This window comes from Gallinula chloropus (assembly GCF_964237585.1).
Source record: "Gallinula chloropus genome assembly, chromosome: 2".
Taxonomy (NCBI): domain Eukaryota; kingdom Metazoa; phylum Chordata; class Aves; order Gruiformes; family Rallidae; genus Gallinula; species Gallinula chloropus.
The window spans coordinates 10,967,577-10,991,199 of record NC_140086.1 but is presented as its reverse complement, the minus strand read 5'-3'; the positions used below and the strand labels follow the sequence as shown (position 1 = coordinate 10,991,199).

The window sequence follows — 23,623 nt, the reverse complement described above, 5'->3', positions numbered from 1 at the left end:
TCTTTTCCCCCACTTCTGAAGGCAGAGAGCAAGCAGTTCCAGATGCTCAGCTTAGTTTGGAGAGACAGAAAAGGACAAGTCCTACAATTATTTGAGGAAAAGAGACCAGGCCAGAAAACTACAGTTCTGGGAGAAATCTCTGCACATGGAAACAAATTCTTGTCCGAAGTTTCACAGGAAAATTATTCAAATACGAGGTCAACTTTGAAGTAACCTGAGGCACTAGAGAGAATGAAGTATCTGCAGCTACCAGCCTTGTTCTTACAGATCTCAACTCAGAACTCTTAAAACCTTTAATTTATATGGCTGTATTGTATTAAAGTTAAGTGCAGACAGACTTTCAGCCTACCATTGCTACTTGACAAAAAGGGGAAGTTAAACAAGACCTAATATCTGCTCCATCAGCCTAGAACAATATGCTTCTGATTTTAAAGCACTTTAATTTACACTGTCCCTACACAGCTATACTCCAAGAAATGCAGAACAGCATTCTTTACTGGCAGAAAAGTCTTGGCAGCTTGGTCCTTGCTGTGGCAGAAAGGAGATAAAAATCAAGGAACATCAATCCTGGTTGCTTGCAATGTTAAGATAGCATCCCAACTGTAAAAGCAATCTTGTACATATAAGAACTGCAAAGGAAAACAGTGAGTTAAGTATCTCCTCACAGGTAAGAGGAGTTCCCATTATATCCTAATACATCCACAAACTTAAACTGGCCCAAATGCTCAGAATTTGAAGGCAGGCATGGAGGCAATGAATCCCACATTACTTCTGAATTCAGACAGTGGAGATTGCTTGTGACACAGACCACAGGATTAAGTTATCTCCAAACTTTTATTTAAAGCATTTACCTTCACAACTTCGATAGGAGGACATCCTTCAAAAGGGATTCACAAGACACTAAGTGGTTCCTAGCTTAAAGACCTGTTCTGTTATCAGACCTGAAAATGGCTGTTTTCCCTCCCCACAAAAGATCAGATGGCCTGAATTACCAACTCTTTTCCCTTAGAAGCCATCTAAAAGCAGGAAGGATGCTGGAATTTCATAAGACAGTTAGAGACATGACCCCTCCAGGCCCCATAGTATCTTGTCAGTGACACCAGTTTATCGAAGTTGGATTGGGAAGAATTACTGCTGCTTCTTTAGAAGCCTGATACCATCAGAAGAAAAGCCATGAGATACACAGAGTTAACCTCAAACTGAAAATGAACATAATGACCTATGAATGTTGACAAGATTTGCTACAAGTTTATTTAAGCTTAGGAGCTACTAGACAGAGGTAGCAGTAGGAGGTGCTGATAACTACTTTATCACCTGTCCCCATTATCTCCCAGGGCAGACAGGAAGACAGCTCTTTTCTTGCTATAGAACACAGAAAGGTTAGCTGTGAGAAAGAGCAGGAAATTAAAAAAAAAGTTAACTGGGAGGAGGGGGAAGTGGTGTCCTGCCAGGAAGAGCCATGCTATAAATGAGAATTATAACTGGTTCCAATAAAGGAGCTGTTAAGTTATGGTTTGGTAGCACCCTGTCTTTTTACTGGAGTCAAACTTTCATCAACTCCTATGCTACAACAGGGGAGTTCTGCCTGTCAGGCACACTTCCAGAAGTTAGTATCTGTATACACCTACAGCTTCCCTCCATTAAAAACAATCCCAACTTTCTCATCCACTATTAGAATAAAAACTGTGACTCTCATCAGCCTTCTTTTATTGCAAATGCTTTAACATTTTCACAGATAACCATGCTTCAGAGTAACTCCAATTCCAAGAACACAAAGCTCTCAACTCAAAATGTGTGAGTCAGCCAAAACATTGCTGTTACGTACTCTAACAAGTTGCAGTTCTACTCTGCATGTTTACTCAATAGAATTCCACCCAATAATAAACCAGGATTTCTCTCCCCTTTTCCTTCCTCTTTAAAGACTGGACAAGAAGAAAAGTTTCTTTAAGTATGTCATTGATAAGAGGACAACGAGGGAAAACATGGGTCCCTTTTGGAATGAAACAGGAGACCTGGTTACCCAGGATATGAAGACAGGTGAGGGACTCACTGAACTTTCTTACTTCAGTCTTTCCCTGCATGGGCTCTAGTCACACTGCCCAGGACACAGGAGGCAAAGGAAGGGACTGGATGAATGAAGAACCCCCCACTGTAGGAGAAGATCAGTTCTGAGAACATCTTAGGATGTTCAAGGTACACAAACCCACAGGACCCAACAAGACGCATCTTCAGGTCTGGAGGTAACTGGCAGATGAAGCACCTAAGCCACTCTCCATCATATTTGAGACATCGTGGCAGTCCAGTGAGGTTCCACTGACTGGAAGAAGGGAAACACAACCCCCATTTTTCAACAGGGAAAAAGGAAGACCTGGGGACTACAGGCTGGTCAGTCTCACCTCTCTGCCTGTAAAGATCCTGGAGCAGATCCTCCTAGAAATTATGCTCAGGTACATGGAAAATAAGGACATGTTTGGTGACAGCCAACATGGCTTCAGTAAAGGGCAAATTGCAAATGACAAAGAATGGAGACAGGTGTCATCTACGTGGACTTGCAAAAAACATGTGACACTGTGCCACCTATTATCCTTGCCTCTAAATTGGGAGGCATGGATCTGACAGATGGACCACTTGGTGGATAACGAATTGATGGGACAGTCATACTCAGAGTTGCAATCAATGGCTCGATGTCCAAGCAAAGACAAGTGGCATTCCTAAGGGCTCAGTACTGGGACCAGCACTGCTTAACATCTTTGTGGGAGACACGGACAGTGGGGTCAAGTGCAGCCTCAGCAAGTTTAACAATGACACCAAGATGTGAGGTGACACACTGGAGGGATGACACCCTGCAAACTGAATGAAGTTCAGCAAGGTCAAGTGCAGGTCCTGCACACAGGTTGGTGCAATCCCAAGCACAACTGCAGGCTGGGCAGAGAATGGATTGAGTGCAGCCCTGAAGAGAAGGACTTGGGGGATGTTAGTTGAGGAATAGCTCAACATGAACCAGCAATGCAGGCTCAGTTCAGAAAGCCAACCATATCCTGGGCTGCATCAAAAGCAGCCTAACCAGCAGGTCACAGGAAGGGATTGTGCCCCTTCGCTCTGCCCTGGTGAGACCCCCTCCTGCAGTATTGTCTGGGCTCCTCCGTACAAAAGAGACAGAGCTGTTAGAGAGTCCAGAGAAGGCCACAAAGGTGGTCAGAGGGCTGGTGCAGCCCTGATATGGAGACAGGCAGAGAGTTGGGCTTGTTCAGCCTGGAGAAGGCTCCATGGAGACCTTATCGCAGCCTTCCAGTACCTAAAGAGGCTATGGGGAACCTAGAGAGGGACTGTCTGCAAGGGCACGGAACAACAGGGCAAGGGGTAATGGCCTTAATCTAAAGGAGGGGAGATTTAGATTAGACATTAGGAAAAAATTTCTCCCCTGTGAGGGAGGTGAGGCCCTGGCACAGGTTTCACAGAGAACCTGTGGCTGCCCCCTCCATGGCAGTGTTCAAGGGCAGGTTGGATGGGGCTTTGGATGTCCCTGCCCATGGCAGGAGAGTTGGAATTAGACAAGCTTAGAGATCCCTTCCAACACAAACCACTCTGTGATTCTATGACTGCAACAGCACAGAGGCTGTTAATCACCCAGATGTTCCCAAGAAAGCTCCATTCTACCACCATGAATTTTAAGTTTATGAAGCACAACCATATTATCATCTGAGTTTATTAGCAGTGAGTTTTGGGTTGGCTTCTCGTTGTTGTTTTAACCGTCCACCCTTTCATACAGCTAAGCTTGGCACTTCTACTTTACACAGCTTACTTTACAGCTATATAACGGGAAGAAAATAAATACCATTCACTCTCATGAGATTGTTTTAGATGCAGCCATCTAAAGTTGCATCTAATCAAAAAGTGCTTAAGGAATACAGAGATTTAAGAGACACTGTCAGTGGAACAGAGGTAACAGCAATAAGAATTTGCTGGAATACAAAAAACTTTTTGCATTTCCCCAGACACTGTTTATAGCACTATGCCAGTTATTTTAACAGCAGCCAGCACAACGCTTCGCCGTACAGTTGGAACGGCATCACTTCCGGCTCATCTTTACACACACACACACACAAATTGCTGCTGCAACCAAACCCTTTTTAGTTGTAAAGAAGTCATTAACAAGTACTTCCTTTGCCAAACTACCATTTCAGTTACATACACAATTTCTTTCAGTTTTATACTAGGATATTAGCCTTTAGTTTGGGTTCTTTACATAGGAAGCCACTACAAAGATTTGTCTTCCAATTATCTTTAAATAAGACAGTATTTCAGAACCATCTGGGGAGGCTGGTGCTTATCTGAAGCTTGCTTTGAGACAACAGGTTAGTAAAACAAGCTCTTAAATAATGGCCACCATGCAGAAACAAGTCACATTTGGAAGAGATTTCTGAAAGCATCAGGATGGCCATGTGAGTTTGAAACAAACAGAACATCCTTTCAGGTTCAGATTTAACTTCCTGGCAGGGCTCACATCTAACTTAAATCTAAGTCAGCAAAATTTTGGAGCTTTAAGACAGCCTTGTGATGACCTTCAGATTAGGACAGACTGTTAGTAGATTTTGCTAGAAAAAAAGTTAAATTCATTTCAACTTTGCAGTTTAGGCAGGTTGAACTATGTGGTTGTGAAACTGCTCCTTTACTGATGCTGAAGGACACCAAAAGTTGTGTGATTAAAATACAAGTCCAAAAATTGACCTGTCACGAGTTATCGTTCTGACTCTGATAAACTCCTCATCCTTAACAGAACAAAAGCAATGCAATTAAGACCAGGAATGCATAATGCAAAATCAATGCAAATCACAGGATCAGAAAAGCATCTGAAAACAGGTCTTCCCAACACATCACCTATTGCTCAGAATCACGGAACGGTTTGGACTGGAAGGAATCTTAAAGGTGATCTAGTCCCAACCCCGCTGCCATGGGCTGGGACACCCTCCACTAGACCTGCTTGCCCAAAGCCCCATCCAACCTGGCCGTGACTGTTTCCAGGGCCAGAACATCTAACAGCTCTCTAGTCAATGTGTCCCAGTGCCTCATCACCCTCAGAGTAAAAAAAATCACCATCTTTATACCTAGTCTGAAGCTACACCATTTTAGTATAAGCCCACTACCCTTTGTCCTATTGCTACAGGCCCTTCTAAAAAGTCAATCCCTGTCTTTCTTAGAAGGCCCCTTTCAGTATTGAAAGGCTGCAATAAGGTCTCCCTGAAACCTTCTCTTCTCCAGGCTTAACATGCCCAATTCTATCAGCCTGTCTTCACAGAAGAGATGCTCCAGCTGTCTGACCATCTTCGTGGCCTCCTCTGGACTTTGTTTCAACAGCTCAGTATCTTTCCTGTACTAGGGGCCCCTGAGCTGGACACTGTACTCCAGGTAGGTATCAACTAACATCCCCAAGTCCTGCTCAGGGTTGCTCCCAATCCATTCATCTCCTCCCAGACTGTATACCAGGGATTGCCCTGACTCACGTGCAGGACCCAGCACTTGGTCTTGTTGAACCCCAGGAGGTTCATATGGGCCCAGTCTAAAGCTTGTCCAGGTCCCTCTGAATGACATCCCATCCCTCACGTGTATCAAATGTACCCACTCAGGTTGGTGTCATCTCCAAATCTGCTGAGGGTGCAGATTACAGTCACTGAATATAATAAACAGTACTGGTCCTGATACAGACCCCTGTGGGTCAGCACTCACTGATCTCCATTCAGACATTGAGACATAACAGTCTCTCAAGACATACAGTGTGACACCTCCACCTTGCCTGCCCTGCCTATCCCTCCTGAACAGCCTGTAGCCCTCCATCCCAGCACTCTGGCCCTGGGACTCATTCCACCAAGCCTTACTGGTACCAATGGTTTCAGAGCTCTGGGAGAAGAGACCCACACCCAGCTTGCCACAACCTCCTCTCAGCTGAAGAGAGCCACTTTTGAGATGTCTCCCCTTGGCCTCCTTTTCTCCAGCCTAAACAATGCCAGTTCCCCCAGCTGCTCCTCTTAACACTTGTGGTCTAGACCCTTCACCAGCTTTGTTGCTCCTCACTGGATAGAGTACAACATCTCAGTGTCCTTCTTGTAGTGAAGGGCCCAAAACTCAACACAGCACTCAAGCCGTGGCCTCACCAATGCCAAATACAAGGGGACAATCACTTCCCTGGTCCTGCTGGCCACATTGTTTCTGATACTTGGGGACATCTCTCCTATTTCACCCTGTAAGTCTCCTCTCCAGTTTTGCAACCTGTCCCTACAGCACAGCAGCTCACCCGGTGGCTCTGACAACCACAGCAGCTGTTAATCAGCAAGTGCATCCTTCCTTCCCTTCTCTCTCCACACCCACCCCTCCCATACACACCTTTTAGCACCAGTAGTAGCTTCATACTAACAAAAGGAGAACTTGCTTCTTTTCCATTCAGTATGTTAACCTGTTTCCTTTGCTGTACACAATAGTAAAAAAGACTCTAACTGAAGCTTAACTCAGGTACTGAATTTGGGTTTGCAGAGCAAGAGATACCTGCATCAGTCTGCTAGTTAGCATGCAAACTATGGGGGGTGGAGATCTATTAAGGGCACCACATCAGCAGCTTTACAAAGTCACCTTCCACACAGAATAGTGATACATGAATAATCATTCAGCATGTTTAATAACAGAGACCACCACAGGAAGGACACTGGATCCTGATTTAGGACTTCAGAAGCAAGTCTCAAGGTGCAGCATGTCATATCTAGTAGCCTTGATCAAGAGACGGTATCACAACCAGCACTACCACAAACTTTAAATACACTGATTTTCAGCACTGACACAAAAACAGGCACACATGTTCCTACTTCTACAGAACTTATGAACTCAACTGTTACTAAAAACTCATCATCCTCTTTGCAACATTTTGTAACAGAAACCTTTTTTCTTTGCCTTTATACTTGCTAAAATCCAAGGACAAGCAAAACCCCCTTAATCTTCTCCTTAAAGGATCTTGATGCGAACTGCAGGCCATCATCCACTACACAGGTTTACTGAATCCAGATGGGTGTTTTCTGGCAAGGAACAAAGAGCCAAATGATTCACCCAAATGCTCCCTCAGTCCAGTAGCAGGTATTTAGGGAAATATTCTCAGGACCACTTCAAAGGGAGGGCAGAGACTGCCCAGGCTGGAAGTCACACCCGCACATTTGACAGCTATGCACATCTTCAGCCTCGTCACCAACGCTGACAGCAAGTGCCACCATCCAATTAGGTATGGTGTAGGGAAAAACAAAAGCCTGGTTTTGTTTATTTTAGTACCACTTGCTGCCTTGTCATCAACTTCAGGGGCCATGAAAAAAAAAAAAAAGTTCCTCATTCCCTGTTAGCCTGTGCTTTATCATTTATTTCATGTACTTTTATCACACTGCCTGCCAACTTCCTTAAAAACCAAGGCCTAAGATACTCAGGTTAGTAGCCTATCTTAATATTCCAAGATTTTCAATCACACAGTTTGGTCTATGACCAGATTTTACAGGAAGCAGGCATGAGTATCAAGAACTAGGTCAACTGTTTCCTGGAATCCAGGCAGATTCAATCACAGAATATTAGGAGCTGAAAGGGACCTTGAAAGATCACCAAGTCCAACCCCCCTGCCAGAGCAGGATCACCTAGACTAAATCACACAGGAATGCATCAAGGCAGGGTTTGAATGTGTCCAGGGAAGGAGACTCCACAACCTCTCTGGGCAGCCCATCCCAGTGCTAAGAGCTTCCTTGCCAAGTAGCAGAAAAAGATAATGATGGGATGGTGAGCAGTTTTTAACACTTCAGCCTTTATGACAGCAAGACTGCTGTCAAGAAGCTTCTTGATTTTTCTTTAATCTCTTGCCAATGTTTAGCGCTCTGGCTGCCTGTAATCTGACAGTGGCACCTGAACAGATCATTACCCCACTATCAAGCCAACAGGGCTGGACCTTTAAGAAAGTCCATCTTTTGACACTTGTTCTCCTTTCATCTCTTCTCAAAGGTCTCCCTCTCTTCACTTACTATATTATTCAAACCATAGATGTATCAGGGAGCACAACAATCAACAGTAAGCATGTACAGCAGAAGTCTTGGATCTAGTCATCAATCATGTCTCGATCACATCACAGTGTTTTGGTCCTACTGCCAAGTACTGGGAACCTCCAACCTTCTTCGCTGCAATGAATGCCAAGAGAACTGTTGGTATGATTGTCCAACTGTGCATTGTGGGGTGCGTGTCAGTTTTGGGGGGTTGTTTGGATTTTTGTTGTTGTTGTTGGGTTTATTTATTATAAAACATACTTTAGTACACTGTCCATGATTGAGCCTGGGGGAAAAAAATACCCTTACAATATTATGAAGAAGATATCATTGCATGAATATAGAAAGCCCATTCAGCACTAACTGTATTATAAATGGAATGAAGGACAAAAACGTTTGTGTCCTGCATCTTCTCTTCCTTAGCCAGCACAGTATTTTTAGACTAAAATGTCTACCATAAAACAAGAAATATAATGTTGATGCTCACCACTTCGGCTTCTAAACTTCTAGTGAGCACAAACGCAATCTGGATCAACAGATGAAAGGAATCATCATATTCAGACTTAAAATTGACAAAATGATTCAAGCATCTACAAAAACTGACAACTGGCAGAATTACTGTCCTCCTGTCCACACTTCACTTGTTTGTACACCAGTTTGTAGGTAAGCCTGAATCCACCATCTCAAACTCATCTTGTACCAACAAGGGGGAACGAAATCCTATGCAAAGGGGGAAGGGAAGAACAGGGCTTCACAGTCCTTTGGACTGTGAATATTTAAATTAGGGGATAGGTTGCTTTTTGTTTTACTTAAATGCAAGATGTCATTAACCACAATGTCTTTTTCATAAAGCCAAGAGCACTCACACATAACTACACTTTCCCTATTTTCTACATTTACTTAGCAACAATACTAAGCCCTCTGCAAAGGTCTGCTGTAGGTTCAGAACACAACAGCCTATGTTTCACGTTTCCTTCCTTGTGCAAGGTTGAGTCACATCCTTAGGTCTCCCCTTTTAGAAGCCAACAACCCAAAAGAAAATCTTGAACGGAGAATCCTAGATTGCAAGATAGCATACTGCACTGACACTGGCCACAGTTCAATTCTTTGGCTCATTTGCTGCAGTGACACAGACAAGAAAACTACACGTGTTTTTTCCTGCTAGAAGCAAAATCTGGTGCTCTTCGCAGCCTGGCAACTTCATCGAAGGATTAGAGAGATAAATGAAAGGCTTTAACACTTAAGAGAAAGAGTGCAAAAACATTACTTGAAATCACTGTATTAAAAAGCCCAAACAAACCAATAACCCCCACATACGGGAGAAAGCAGAAAGAGCAACTACACTGAAAGACAACAGAACGTTTTCCCAAAGAGCAAGTTCAGTATGAAGTTAGGATCTGGGTTTGTTCCCTTCAGCCTCTTTGACACTTCAAATCAAATAAAGCTTTTATTCTATTGTATTGTAAGTCATGACTAGGCTACCAGCAGAGAAATGGTTCTTACCTTATTTCTTCCATTGTACCAACACACAGGGGTAAGTTCCCCAGTTAAAATCAGTGTAACCTGACAAGTTTTTGGTTTGAAGTCTGGACCCATTTCCCACATCTGTTTAGCACAGCCCAACCAGTACGCGGGGAAGCAACGCTGCTAGCTCAAAACAGGTCAAATCAAGCTTAAAATAACTATTTCTGTTTATGCAGTGTAATACTACAGTTCATCACACTGAAATGGAAGGATCTTCTCAAACCACCTACCTCACACACTTGCGTGATCAGAACAATTAGGCAATTGGGATTAGAGCACCTCAGCCAGAGGTAATGAAGTAACACCCCAGATCTGCTGGCATGATTGTTTCTGTCAGAACAACTTTCAACTGCATATTCTACCAGATTCAAAAACAAAGTTACAGATGTCATGTTATTTAATATTGTGTGTTTATATATATTTATATTGATATACTTTAAATAGCTTGGTTATATATATATATTACACATTAGATTATGCATTACTCTCCACTCCCTCCAGCGAGTCAGAACCTGGGCAATGAGACACATCTATTTCTTATGTCATTTTCTTACAATTGTGATAAACTGACAGAACTGTCCCCTCTTAGGAGACACACAGGCACCATGTTTCCATCCCTTCTGCTCTGGACAGGCTAAAGACCCTGATACAGTCTTTCAGTCCCGATGTCTACTGTAGTTTTCTATAAACTCAGGTTTAGATAAACCTAATGCGTGCAAGCCAACTGTAAAAGGTTCAAGCCACATGAAGCATAGCACAATTCTGGGGCAGTAGCTTTTAGAAATATTTTCCTAACTAATTTCTTTGAAGTCTCTCTAGCTGTTATACCAAACATGTAGCATATTTAAAAACCATGACCACGCTATTTCTATTTAAAGGTTGTATCAGCTCCGTTTTGCAAGGTACACAGAGACAACTATTTGGAGCAGGTGCTACAGCAAAGGAGGAACTAATCGCTGTTTCTGGGCTGAGTACATGCCTGCTGTGTCAGCAACAAACTTCCCCAAAAGCTCTTCTTTTTCATAATTAACCTACCAAATGGAAGGAGGCAGAGGGGGGTGATGACAGGATGGGCAGACATCATCACAATCAACCTGAGTTTGGGTAGGAAGAGACCTCAAAACTTATCTAGTTCCAACCCCCTGCCATGGGCAGTGACACCCTCCACTAGCCCAGGTTGCCCAAAGCCCCATCCAACCCAGCTGTGCACACTGCCAGGGAGGGGGCTGCCACAGCTTCCTCTCCAAAACTTGTTCCAGGGCCTCACCTCCCTCACAGGGAAAAATTTCGTCCTAACCTCTGATCGAAATCTGTCCTTTAGCTTAAGGCCATTACCCCTTGTCCTGTCAACCAATTCCCTTGTAAACAGTCCCTCTACAGCTTTCCTGTAGGAAAGGTACTGGAAGGCTGCAATAAGGTCTCCCCAGAGCCTTCTTTTCTCTAGGCTGAACAAGCCCAACTCTCTCAACATGTCTTCATAGGAGAGGTGATTCAGCCCTGTGATCAGCTTTGTGGGTCCCCTCTGGACTTGCTCCAATAGCTCCATGTCCTCCTTATGTTGGGTGCCCCAGAGCTGTTGAAGAACTGATCACCTTTTCCAAGTTTGCTGAAGACAAACTACAAAAGCCTACTGGTTTTTCAGAATCACTCCCATATAAGTACAAAATTTATGCCCTTGTAAATTCTCAGGCAATAGCAGACACTGACAAACGATTGCATCTTTCAACAGGTAGTATCTACAGCCTGTAATAAATGCTATTTAGTCTAGATAATGAAAAATAGAAGATCGTGAATTTATGATTGCTGGAAAAGCTTTTAGTATTGACTCTAAAGATCAGTTTTATCCAAGAGTGAGAATTTTACCCTTTTTTTTTTTCCTGGAATCACTGTTTTGGAAAGGGTAAAAGCAGTGCTCATGGCTCTTCACAAAGAATAAAGATTTGCTTCTGCACTAAACTTTACTCAGACCCAAAAGGACTGTTTGTCAGAAAACCACACTACTACGAGCACAGTCTGCCCCAATTACAAGTACTGAGACACCTCGAGAACCAGAGTGTTAAGAATAAAAAAAGAAAGCCATGTCCTGTTCCCACCAGCTGTCCCCAGTTCCGAAGCACAGTTAAAACGAAACTAGTGCGGACTTCTGGCCTGACTGCCCTGCATTAAGAGCTAAAAACCACCCCCTGAAGAGCATAGTTCCAGGTTCCCTGAACCTGCTCAGTCAGAAGGAGGGGGAAAAGGAAGGGTGGGGCAGGGGATAAGTTCAAACAATTTCCTTTACAAGCAGTAAAGGCTGTATTAATATTTAATATTTACATTAATAAGTATTAATGATAGTAAATGAAAGAAACACTAAGCTCAGAACCAGAGTTAACATACTATTGAATTAGACAGTACCAATAGCAGGTACTCTAAACATTTTGTTTTTACCAGTATTCAGGGGAGAACAAAGCAGAAAACAACATGCTTGGTCAAAGCAGAACAAAACACAAAGAATGTTACCTATGTCAGATATTTCCTCAAGTATGAGCAAGAGCTTAGTATACAAATGCCAACTAAAACAGGATTAGAAAGGACAGAGGAGTAAGAGTGAAACTATCTAATCAGATGCAAGGCAAGAGCACGAACCCTACCCTCCAGTTACTTCTACCAGTGTTCCCAGGCAGGACAGAGCCCCACTTCGTGTTTCCGTTCCAGGCCTATCCTCTAACAGCAGTCTCAGCAATTTATGAAGCACAGCACAGCTGACAGTAGTAAGGAAGAGATGATGTTACACACATTAACTGGTTGATAAGAGGGAAAAAAAAATGCTTTTATGAGATGCCCTCCTTCAGCGAAGGGCACCAGATGAAGTGTAGAAATCCATACTCTGGGACCTTCTTTCTTCCCCTTGCCTTAGGGGAATACCTTAACTAAAGCAGCTTTAAATCAAACAAATAAAAAAGCCTACACAAGAGCATCAAAATGCGCTTTAAAGAATTAGAGTGTTTATGAAATAAGATGACTATTCAGACATAGCTAACAGTGCTTTCACTCACTGCCTTTTTTTCTTTCTTTCTCTGAACTCCCAAAGGTGAGTTGTAACACCAGCTCTAATTAACATTGAAAACTGTCCTTGAAAAAGAGACACTCAAGTGCCAACATAAAATAGCTTACTTTTCTTATGATTATGCTATTAAGAAATACCTTGAACCTTTAAATCAAATCTGTGCTCGTGTAGAACACGACAAAAATGGAACACCCGATCCTTTTGCCAAGAACAGAATTTTACCAGGGCTAAAGTAAATACATGCAGTTGTTTTTTTGAAGGCTCTGACTCAGAACCAGGAGACAGATCAATTCTAAGCACAACAATTGTGATTTTCATTTTAAAGAAAGCATTTAGCTTTCAATTATTTTTTTTAAACATGCAAAAACACTAAGACCAAAAACAACATCTTCTCTGAGGAAGTTAAAGCCACACAGTTGTGGAAGCTAAATGCAAACTGCTTGAAGAAGTGACTTTTAGTTCTTTTTCTGAAGCTACTGCGTATATACATCAACACCACAAAATTAAGCAGCGCTGAATTATCCTGGCAGTGCTGTTCAGCCAACACATTGTGAGAACTCAACTATCCTGTATCCGGTATTTTTTATTTCCTGACAACTGTCAGCAGCGCTCAGCACACCCCGATGAGCGGGCGCACGCAGGCTCGTCTCCTGGCAGCGGGATCTGTCCCCAACAGATGGGCCAAGAGCACAGGCAAAGCCCCTATCACTGGTGTACCAAAATAAAGGCTTGAAAATCACTTCAGTGTTTTGTCCAGCAATTAAAATACTGGTTTCCTAAATACATACATGGGCTCCACATCAGCTTGTGATACAAACTGCCTTACCCGAGTAACGATACCAAACAGCGTGTGGACACACACATACAAGAAACATCTATACACACAGAGTAGCTTTAAGATACAAACTATAACTTATTGTGCTCCTATCCTCTGGAGACAGATGGTTGTTGGTTTGCTGGTTTGTTTTTGTATTTTTTTTCCCTTTTAAACAGTTTTACCATGACTGTACTTCCTTTTCTTTTTTAGTGCTGCTACTCCAGCCCTCTCCTGATTCACCCACACAATAGCTATGCTTCAGCATGTTGCACTTCATGTTCTTTTATAAAGTGTCACTACAATTCTTATTTGAACTGAAGATATTTTAAATGCAGAAATCCACCCACAGAGGTAAAGGTGGGCAGAGCTGACAGATCACGTTAACTAAACACACAAAAAGCCTACATAAGGGCAGAAAATGGCACCCGAGGTTCTCAGTTTAAAATCTTTATTTATGTGTCCTTTCCCACACAGAAGTATCTCAAGTTTGAAAAGTAATATTTGTCACACACCCAGTATCACATCAGCAGCCAGATGTGCTTCTAAGAAACCCAGAGTAGACTGAGTTTTCAGATCAGAAATACTCCTGTCATCAATTCCCTCCCTAACAGAGGGGAAAAATCTCTACCTTTAGACCTGAAAAGGGATTTGCTACCAGGGAATGCAAAGCTTTAAAGAGAAATCAAGTTTGCACCGAATTTAATCTACAGCAAAAGTGTTCCTAGTCCTGCTAGCTGCAAAGCTGATCAGCCAAATATTAACTGAACATGAGCCAACACAGTAGGCCTGGCAAGAAAAGGCAGAAAACCACAGCTCCATCAGCAGAGGCTGCTGTTCTTTTCTTTACCCAGGAGTAAACACACTTTTCTTTTTAAATAGCACTGAGTTTCCTAACCACCACCAGCCTCATTTGTAGTATTTCACTTAAACAGAAGCTCCCAAAAAAACCTGAGTGATGAGCCTGTAAGGAGATCATAACAAAAAAAGCACCCAAAACCCAACAGAGTGGAAACTGCAGATTTATACTTTTTATACTTCTTGCATTGTTTGATACGGCTTCTCTTCTAAAAAGAAACTTGAGAACCCACAGGGCTCCACAAAACAGAAAGAGATTATAGTTCCTCCCTTCCAGTGATTAGAGTAGGACAGAACTGTCCATCAAATTAAACAGCTAAGCAGAGCCATGTGGACATTTGAGAGTCCCAGTTGAAAAATAAAAACCAGCTCATTCCTCCTTATTTTCATCATCAAGGAGAGAAAAAAATTCATTGTCCACAATTCTGATAAGCTGCACTACTGTTTTGACTTCTGTGTAACTTTTAAACACTAGAGATAGGTGTCTTCTTGCAGCATCGGCAGTTACACCCTTTGAGTTGGTCCCTAAAGCTGTGTGAATGCAGCACAGCTAAAGAATGTACCAATCTGCATCAATACCAGAAGTTTGTGGGAGTCACGTACACCAGAGCATGAGTTCTTGAGAGTCACACAATGCCAGAATTAATCCTGCCTCCTATCTCTGACCAAGCAACGTATTCGCACTGGAAGAAACTAGGAATAACTTGTGCCTTTTTGACAGGAACGAAGCAGCCATGTTCTGCTGCTGCGATAAACAGAGAGACCTCAAGTGCTGCCGTGTTCCCCAATTCGGCTGTGTCAGCTACGCGGCCAAAGAGGCTGCAGAGCAACGCAAGAAACAACTGGCAGGTTAGAATACAGGTCTGAAGTGCAATCACAGTAAGCAAGAAGTGGGGAGCTTGACAGGGATGTGGCTGCAATATGTAAACTACTCTATAAAGACTCAGGTTCCAGTCATTTCTAGCCATGTAAAAGTAGCTGAACTTCTCCTCTTCGTGCCTTTGCTCCTCCTGTAAAAGAGGAAGCAAACCACTTCCTCATCTCACCAGACCATTCGGATAATATGTAACTGTTCAGAAAGCAGCACCAGAATATCCAAGAGGAAATTAATTCCATCTCTGGAGCAATCTAGCAAGAGCATGGTAAGGTATTAAGCAATGAACACAATAGTATTGAGCACCCGTTCACTAAACTAGCACCAGCCACTTCAACCTGGGGATAAAGCAAGGGTCCTAGCAGAAAAAAACAGCATACAGCTATGTATTCAAGGTTGCTTACTTTCCTTTTCAGCACTGTTTTGTGATACAACAGAAAAGACAAAGTATAAATTCTTAACTAGGAGACAAACACTGAAACTTCATCCTGAATGGATGAATACGTGGCACGTCACCTGAATTGGAACCATACGCTCACAACACAGATTTCTACCACTTATATCTTTTAAGTGACGACTACTAGTGGCAAAGGACAAAACTCTGTGTTTGCTTTCATGTAGTTCCTTCTTCACAGGTTTTGACTCTACTTTTTCCCTCCCAATTTCCTTGTCCAACAGGTCTATTTACCTTCTTTACAAAATTCCATCTTCGACTCTTCTCCTTTCCAGCTTTCTATCAGTCAACTCTCTCTTCTGTATCTTCATTGTCCAGCAAGTCCCCATTTCCCTTGAAGTCCCAAGATGCAGGGTGCTGGCAGCATCACACCTCTCCACACAGTCAATACACTCCCAACCCAACCTCTGCCAGTTTTTCTAACTTGTCCCCAAACTCAGTCCCCTGCTTCCATCTCAAAGTAAGCTCCTCCTCCTTAACTGGCATCACTCCTCACCCTCAGCTGTCCTCTCCATCCCAACCCATTTTTCTCCCATGCTGCCCAGCTGGATACATGTTTATTAGAGCATGAGTTTTCACAGGACTGTAATGGGATCAAACTGAGGCCAGTTCTGGGCTAGGGACAGGGAGAGAAGCAAAGCAAGAGGCATAAGCCCTGCAAAAACACTACACTGTAAAGCCGAGATACACCACAGCTATTTGAAGAGCTGTCAAAAAACGTTAAGACTACAGTTACAACATCTGTTCCCAAGCCACAGTTTTGGCAGCTACTGAAGTAGTTTGACTGAAATTCCTTTGAAAACCTGACACAATATTAACATCAATATTATATGATATGATTTGCTCCAATTATTAGGTCTTAATCAATAGTTTCTTAAATTGCTTTACAGCTAGTCCCACCTACATTAAGTTCCCTACCTCATGCTTATTAGGAACCCATTGCTACAAAACCACAGACAGTTTTTCCATACCAGGTTTGAACATTGCTAAAACCAGGAATTTCAGAAAATACAAGAACATGGGTTTTGTTATGCTAGTTGAAAGCTCCTACAAGATCATCCTCCAAACTTTAAGCTAGGAGAGATCAGCTAGGTCTTGTTATTCTGCTACTACTGCTAAGATATTAATTCACCTCTGAACTCTGAGAGGTAAAGATAAGAACAGTTACAGCATTTAAAGCATTATTTTAGCTCTAAAGAAAATATCACTTTAGCCTGTCACACATGGGAACAAGCAGCAAGTAAACTTCTACAAGAAGTACCGAGAATTTCAAAACTCTCATTACAATTCAATTTCCTGTTCAGCTGACGAATCCACATCCCCCCCACATAAGACTTCCACACACAAGCAGAAACTCTAAACTCTAAATCAATTAACTGTTATCCATAAGCAGTCCTTACATAGCGCTCTGCCTTGTCCGTATGATCTTCATTCATATAAAAGGTCAGCAATTTTATCTCTGAGATGAAGCCCCATGAAGTCTGGTGGTTACATATTTCACTTCCACATTAAGAAGGAACAGTTTCAAATAACCGTATGTCTCAGCACATCAAAGGTGCAAATGCAACAAAAAGAAACGAACTGGCTTTTGTGCCCGGAATTCACTTTGCCTGAGAAGTTTCACTTTCAGGGACACTGAACAGGAAGGTTTTGCATTTAGAAAAGCAAGAGCAACTTACTTTTTCAAAACTAGCAGTGCTAGAATTCAGAAAAAAAGCCACGCTGCTTTCCCCCCTCCCCTCGGGTACAAACGTCAAACTGATTTGTGCATCAGAACCCGAAACAAACACCTTCACTGTCCAACACAAAAAGACAAGAAATCCCTTCCCCTGTGAAGATGTCACCCTCAGGACTGCTGTAGTAAAAAGGAGAACCAGCCATCATCCAGTGCCACGCCTGACTGGAAGCATATGCAATTAGATGTAACTTTTGAAGTTATACAACTGCTAGAGCCACTAGTCACAGAAACAGGGCTTTCCTGTCAGCTAATTTACAACTCAGGCTCCTAGGAACTCATCTACTACCTTGTACGGTACACCAGAAAAAGTTACTCACGCTAATGCTCCATTTAATTTAATCATCTGGTACTGAAGGAGAACCAGAATTGCCTCATGGCTGAATTCGAGTCTTTTGAACTATGCCAGTTACACAGAATTCACTTGCTGAACAGCCTGCTGCTATGGGGGAAGGGTTTAAGCCCTGTAGTTTGAAGTTAAAAGTGCTTTTTAAGATGTATCTAGGACAGTGTTCTGCTGCACTTTCTTACACATAAAGTGATTACTGATACAAACCTTTTTTTTTTTTGCCCAGTGGTCATCAATTCAGGTGAAGTGCCTGCTGATGGGAATCAGCCTCCCAGACAAACGTATTAACTGCCTACAGGATCAAGCCCTGGTTTTTGGTGTGGGTGGCAGGCAGAAGCCCTGTTTTGCAAGGCAGGCTATTTTTGTAGCTACAGCCACACCAGCCCAAACGCACTTAATCTCACAAGCTAAGCTATCCCAGACCCAATTATATTATTTGCACGAGGACCACCTGGGAATCCCAAATGCTGTAGAGGTAAGCCAGAGAATCAGCCAAACACTCAGTACAAGAGACCACAAATCATACAGCATTTCCACTCCACAGGAATAAGAGAAATACGTCCATACAAACATTATTAGAGGAAACTAGTTTTACAGACTTGAAGATTGTTTCAAAGATATTTAGTCTCCAATTTTTCCTACAGTCCCACAACTACTTCTAGTAGTAAAAAAAACAAACCCCTGGGTTTGGCCAGTCATACATCACTCTCCAAATGTAACACCTAAACTTTAGCCTAGTGCAAATAAGGCAAATAAACTGTCCTGATACACACCAATTGGCCAATACTTGTGTAGGTACTAGAAACATAAAAATGCTTTTTCTAGGTGCAGAAGAGAGTAGTGTTAAAGAACACACAAAAAAATGCATTAACCAGTATTAACGTTTCCAGAGGGAAGCAGAAAAACATTACTAAACCTTTCACCAAGACCACCTGATTCAGCAGCCACAGTTAACGAGGATGGCAGCATTACCAGATGACAAAGGTCATAACAAAAGTTACGAGTTCATAAACCACATACAGACACATGGAGCAGGACACTGTCTGTCTGCTACAACTACCTTACAACTACCCTGAAATCAAATTATGATGAGTGAAAGGCAAAGGGACGCAGCACCGTTTCACTTGCACCTTTCCAGCTTCACAATCTCCACAGTAGGAGGTATCCTCTGGGCATGAGGCCTTCTCATGACAGAGAAGATGAAGTACCATTTCTAAAAAGGAGATGGAGAACATGGGAGAACGTACTGCAACTAAAAATACTTTCAGCTTCACCTAGTCAATTCTAAAATTGCCCAATGTTTATTGTTGGTTTCTGCTAAGCTCTTCTATTTACCTAATTTTGGTATGTGTGCCTCCAGGAAGCAGTGGAAGGCAAATGTAAAACAGCACCCATACGAGAGCTGTTCCTCTTAGTAAATTTTAGACTGTTTGATACACCCTGCCAGCTGCAGCAGCCAACTTGGGGCACTAGAGAGAACCCTCCTCAATCACAGAAGGGAGGAAACTGAAGTGAATTTATAAGAGATCATTAAATTAAAGGCAATCAAGCAAACCCTCATGTTCATACACCTGAAGAGAAAAGGAGAGTTCTCCACACTGGGTAGTTAGAGGTGTTACATTTTCCACCATGACAAATAAAAAAAAAAACTACTAATAATAAAAATGCTAATAATAAACTAGTAAAGTTTATCTGTCCATAGAGCAATATTAAAGGAAGACTTACGAGATATGCAAGAGAACCATCTGTTTATTTGGAAATGATATGCAAATAAATGGGAATAGAAGAGATACCAAAAGGTACATACAACTGGCTCTCATTTACAGCTGGAAAATTATTTGAAATAAATCTTACCCTGCCCAATTGATGCACATATTTCAGGTGCCACAGCTAGTAAGCACTGCCAATGCTTCACATTCCCCAGCACTTCACTCTTTCCAATCACAGCTTCCTAAATAGCCCCAGTCCCCTCGTTCTCACCACCGCTGAGAGCCACGCGGATAGGCTTGAAGGATTCCCCCGGAGCAAACCACAGCCAGGATGGACTCTCTGTGCCCCGGCACTAAGCGCAGAAGCGTGGCACTGACATTCAAACCTTGTGTGGATTCAGCACATTTATTCACTCGGGCTGCATACCTCGCCTGTAGCACATTTGCTTGACAGCTGATGCGTCCGTGAGATGCAATTTGACAACGCTCAAAATATTTCAGCTTTGAAGACGCATTTTCAAACATCTTTACGATGAGTAAGTCTCATAAAATTGATTTGTAATATACTTCAGGGTAGTTAACATTACCTTAACAGACAGGAGTCATCCTTCTCGACTTCAGCCCATCTACATCAATGACTAAAACTCTCGGAGCAATTAGAACAAGCTTTTACGAAGGCCAGGCAAAGGTTGATTTACACTAGGGCCTTTATTTCTTAATAAAAACCCAAACCCCAAGCAAACCCAAACCCAACCAAAAAGTCACAAAAACACCCCACATAAACCTGACTGCTTTAAAATACAAATCCGACATCATGCACACAAGCTTTAATTTTGCCTCTCTCTACTACAGCGTGTGCATTATTTCCACCTATGACACCAGCTGCCAGGCAATAAAAAAAAAAAAAGGAACTTCAGGCTGTTTGTTTATCTGTTATCTCCTAGGTAATAAAGAAGGGGAAAAAAACCCACATTTACCATGCCTAAGCAGCCACAGAAATCCAAAGTGGCCCCTAAATATGCTTTTTAAAATGTCAGAGCCAATTTCTGGTACTATAGTATTCAATAATTCAGTAGTAGGTAGCAACACAAACACTCCCCACCCTTCTGTCTCCTTACAGTAGTAATTCCTAGGAAGCACAGTTAGAAGTCTGGTGACGGACACCTTGAACTAAGGTCCCCAGATAACTGTCCCTAAATAATTTTAGCTATTACATTCTATTGTTGTCAAAATTGGTTAACTCTGCTGAGATTTATAACTATTGAAAGACACGATAAAACTGTTTTCCTTCTCCTCTTTATCCAGGCATTAAGAACCCCAGCAAGTCTCAGATAAGGTGAGAAGACATTTATGCAGGCAAGAACAGAAACAGGTAGCATCACGTTTCTACAGTCAGCAAGGTTCCCCACAAGAGAGGTTTCATATGAAGAGGCAGAACATTTCAGAAGACAGTCTCTTCAATAATCCGTCACCTCAGGTGGCCCCAGCTAAACTGCAAACAATAAAGAAAATCTAGAGCACCTGATGACAAATGGAAGTTGTGCAATAGATCAAATTCCTTCCTTACTTTCAGAAAACCATGGTACTTCTTCACAAGGATATTTTAAAACAGACTCGGGGATCACTTCTTTCTACAGCTCTTACTCTGACAGCCAATATAGACAGTAAGAAACCTGACCATTGGACTTTGCTAAAAAGCTACCTACTCTTCTACTGAAACTTTCTGTTTCAACAATGGAACACTCTCTGTATGCCAGACCAAAACCATTCCTACGTCATAGAACAGAGGCATCTTCTTCATGTAGTTTAGGACTTTGCTGTAAACTTGTCACACAGAACTGAAGGCAAATTTTGCAGAACACCACACCTTGCTAAACAAAGCTGTCTGTCAGGTGGAACCCTCCAAGTCAGGATTCATGTTCCAAACCCAAAACCAGTAACTTCAGGCTAATTGCTGCATGTATGCTTGTCCAGTACCCCTTCTGTCACAACCTACTACAGGAAGCGCTCTTTAACTTAAAGGTTATTTAAAGTCTGAGCACAAGGAAAGAAAATGGTTTGTATCGGGGGGGGGTGTGTGTGTGGAAGTTTAAGCAAAACAGACTTTGCAATTTAACAACAGAAACTGAAATAAGGACACAGATTATTTGATCAATCTAGAAAATGATCTAGTGCCTTAAGGATTAACATACATGCTAATCAACACTTGCATTTCCATAGTACCTTATCAGGAATTCAGAAGGACAGATTTGAAATGTTAATAAGACTCCACTATCACATCAGAAAGACAGCTGTCATACCGTCGCTGACATTTGGATCCAGGATGCCAATGCAATGGAACAGAACAAGAAAAAGGAAACCTTTCAAGTACCTTCGTAACACCCAGTCTCTTGATCTCTCTGGTATCTGAAATGTTTCTGTGAAGAAACTTCTTGTAGTTTATTACCACGAAAGGCATGATATCAGATTAAGGATTAACACACTAGAACTGAGTTGCACGTGCCTTTATTCTTGAATCACACAGGAAAGAATTAAAATCCAATTAAATTTTGATTTTATCAGCTATGTAATGAATACACCAGAAACTACACCCTCCTGCAACAGCTTCTTAAAACGCCGTAACCCCACCTGGAATTCCAGCCTCAGCATCACAACTCCTGCACGCAGAACTGCAGAACAGGCTCCAACTAGGGCAAATTCTCAACAATTTCCGTACCCTGCTTAACTCGCCGCTCGTTTCAGCTACAGCTCGAAAGACCGCAGATGGCCCTAGAAGAGGTCCCCTCCTCCTGGTTAACCATTAACACTGTCACTCCACTGCCCCGCATCCCGCAGCGCTGCCTGCATCCCGCCGGGGCTGGGCGCGGGGCTGCACCGCGCCAGGCAGGCTGAAGGCCGCCGGGGAGGACGCGCTCCTCAGGCGACCGCCACAAGCCGGCCGAGCCGCGGTGGCCCGCGGAGCTGCCCGCACTTGCACCGCGGAGAAAACCGGGTCCTCTGCCTCCGACCCGGCGCGGCTTTAAAGGGAGGGAGCCCCGCCGGAGCGCAGGGGAAACCCAGAGGAGGGTTACTGAGCACAGGACAGGTCCCCGGCAATTAGCGTGGTTTCCCCAGGCGAGGGAGGTAGCGGCCGCCGCTTCTCTCCTCGCCCCGAGGCGGGAGGCCCCGGCGGGCGGGCGGGCAGCCCCCTCCTCGCCCTGCCGGGAGCCCCCGGGCAGAGAGGGGACGACGCCGAGGGGGCGAAAGGGCGGCGGAACGTGGAGGGGAGAGACGCGGGGAAGTTGCGGAGGGTTGAGGGGAGACGGGCTGGGTCCGGGGAGGGGGGAGAGCAACAGATGGGAGCCGGGGCAGCGGGCGGGGAAAGGGGGGGTGGGGGGGGGGGCGAGTCGCGTCCCCTCAGGGGCAGGCCGGGGGCCGGCGGGAACGCAGGGGGGAACGAAGGTGGGGGGTGGGGAGAGCGCTCGCCGCCGGGACCGAGGGGAACGCGGGGGACGAAGCGAGGCGCCCCGCCCGGCCCCCCGCCTTGCACGCCGCTGACACTCACCGAGCCGCCCCGCGGACGGCGACGCGGACGGGAGCGGGAGCCGGAGCCGCCGCCTCCCCCCGCTGGGCCGGAGGCAGCGACAGCAGCAGCGTGGCCGGAGCCCCGCGCAGGGGAGGGCGCGGATGGCGACAGCGCCGGAGCCGCCCGCGCTGGGGGGAGGGGGGAAGGAGGGGGAGGGGGAGCGAGCTGCACAGCACCGCGGGGGACCGGCCGTGCGGGCGGGCGTGTGGTGACCCGGATGTACCGGCGGGGAAGTGGGGAAGCGGGGGGGGGGGCAGCGACCAGCAGGTGACTGCGCAAGCGCGCCAGGCTGCCAGCGCACTGCGCATGCACCTGCTTCGACTCCGAGTGTCTTGGGCAGGGGCGGGGGAACGAAAGAGAGGCGGGCGGGCAGGAGAGGCTGCGAGCGGGTCAACCTCCTTAAAGGGGCCGCCGCGCAGCCTGGCGCCCGGGGCGGCTTGGGGAGGGGCAGCCATCTTCCCGCCGCCCTCCGGCTGCGGGGCCGGGACTCCTCGCCGCGTGCTTCGCCTCCACCGGCGGCTTATTAAAGCCGCTAACGTAACGTAACGTTATGTAGCATTGCCTGAGCCAGCTGAGTGACTTCGGTGATGCTTTAAGGCCCGAGTCAGGGGTTTGACATGTTTGCGGTTGGCAAAGACGTG

The 23,623-nt window shown here is 44.2% G+C and overlaps 1 protein-coding gene across 1 annotated transcript in view; it reads right to left on the bottom strand.

Moving 5' to 3' along the window:
* CYRIB (CYFIP related Rac1 interactor B) overlaps positions 1–23,290 on the bottom strand; it is a gene marked incomplete at its 5' end in the record, with an annotated part of 76,923 nt that extends 53,633 nt beyond the window's left edge. Inside the window, 3 exon segments of the mRNA XM_084279706.1 lie at positions 22,979–23,078; positions 23,080–23,233; positions 23,235–23,290. Coding sequence (XP_084135832.1) covers positions 22,979–23,078; positions 23,080–23,233; positions 23,235–23,290 — 310 coding nt within the window.
* Positions 23,291–23,623: the final 333 nt, after the last annotated feature.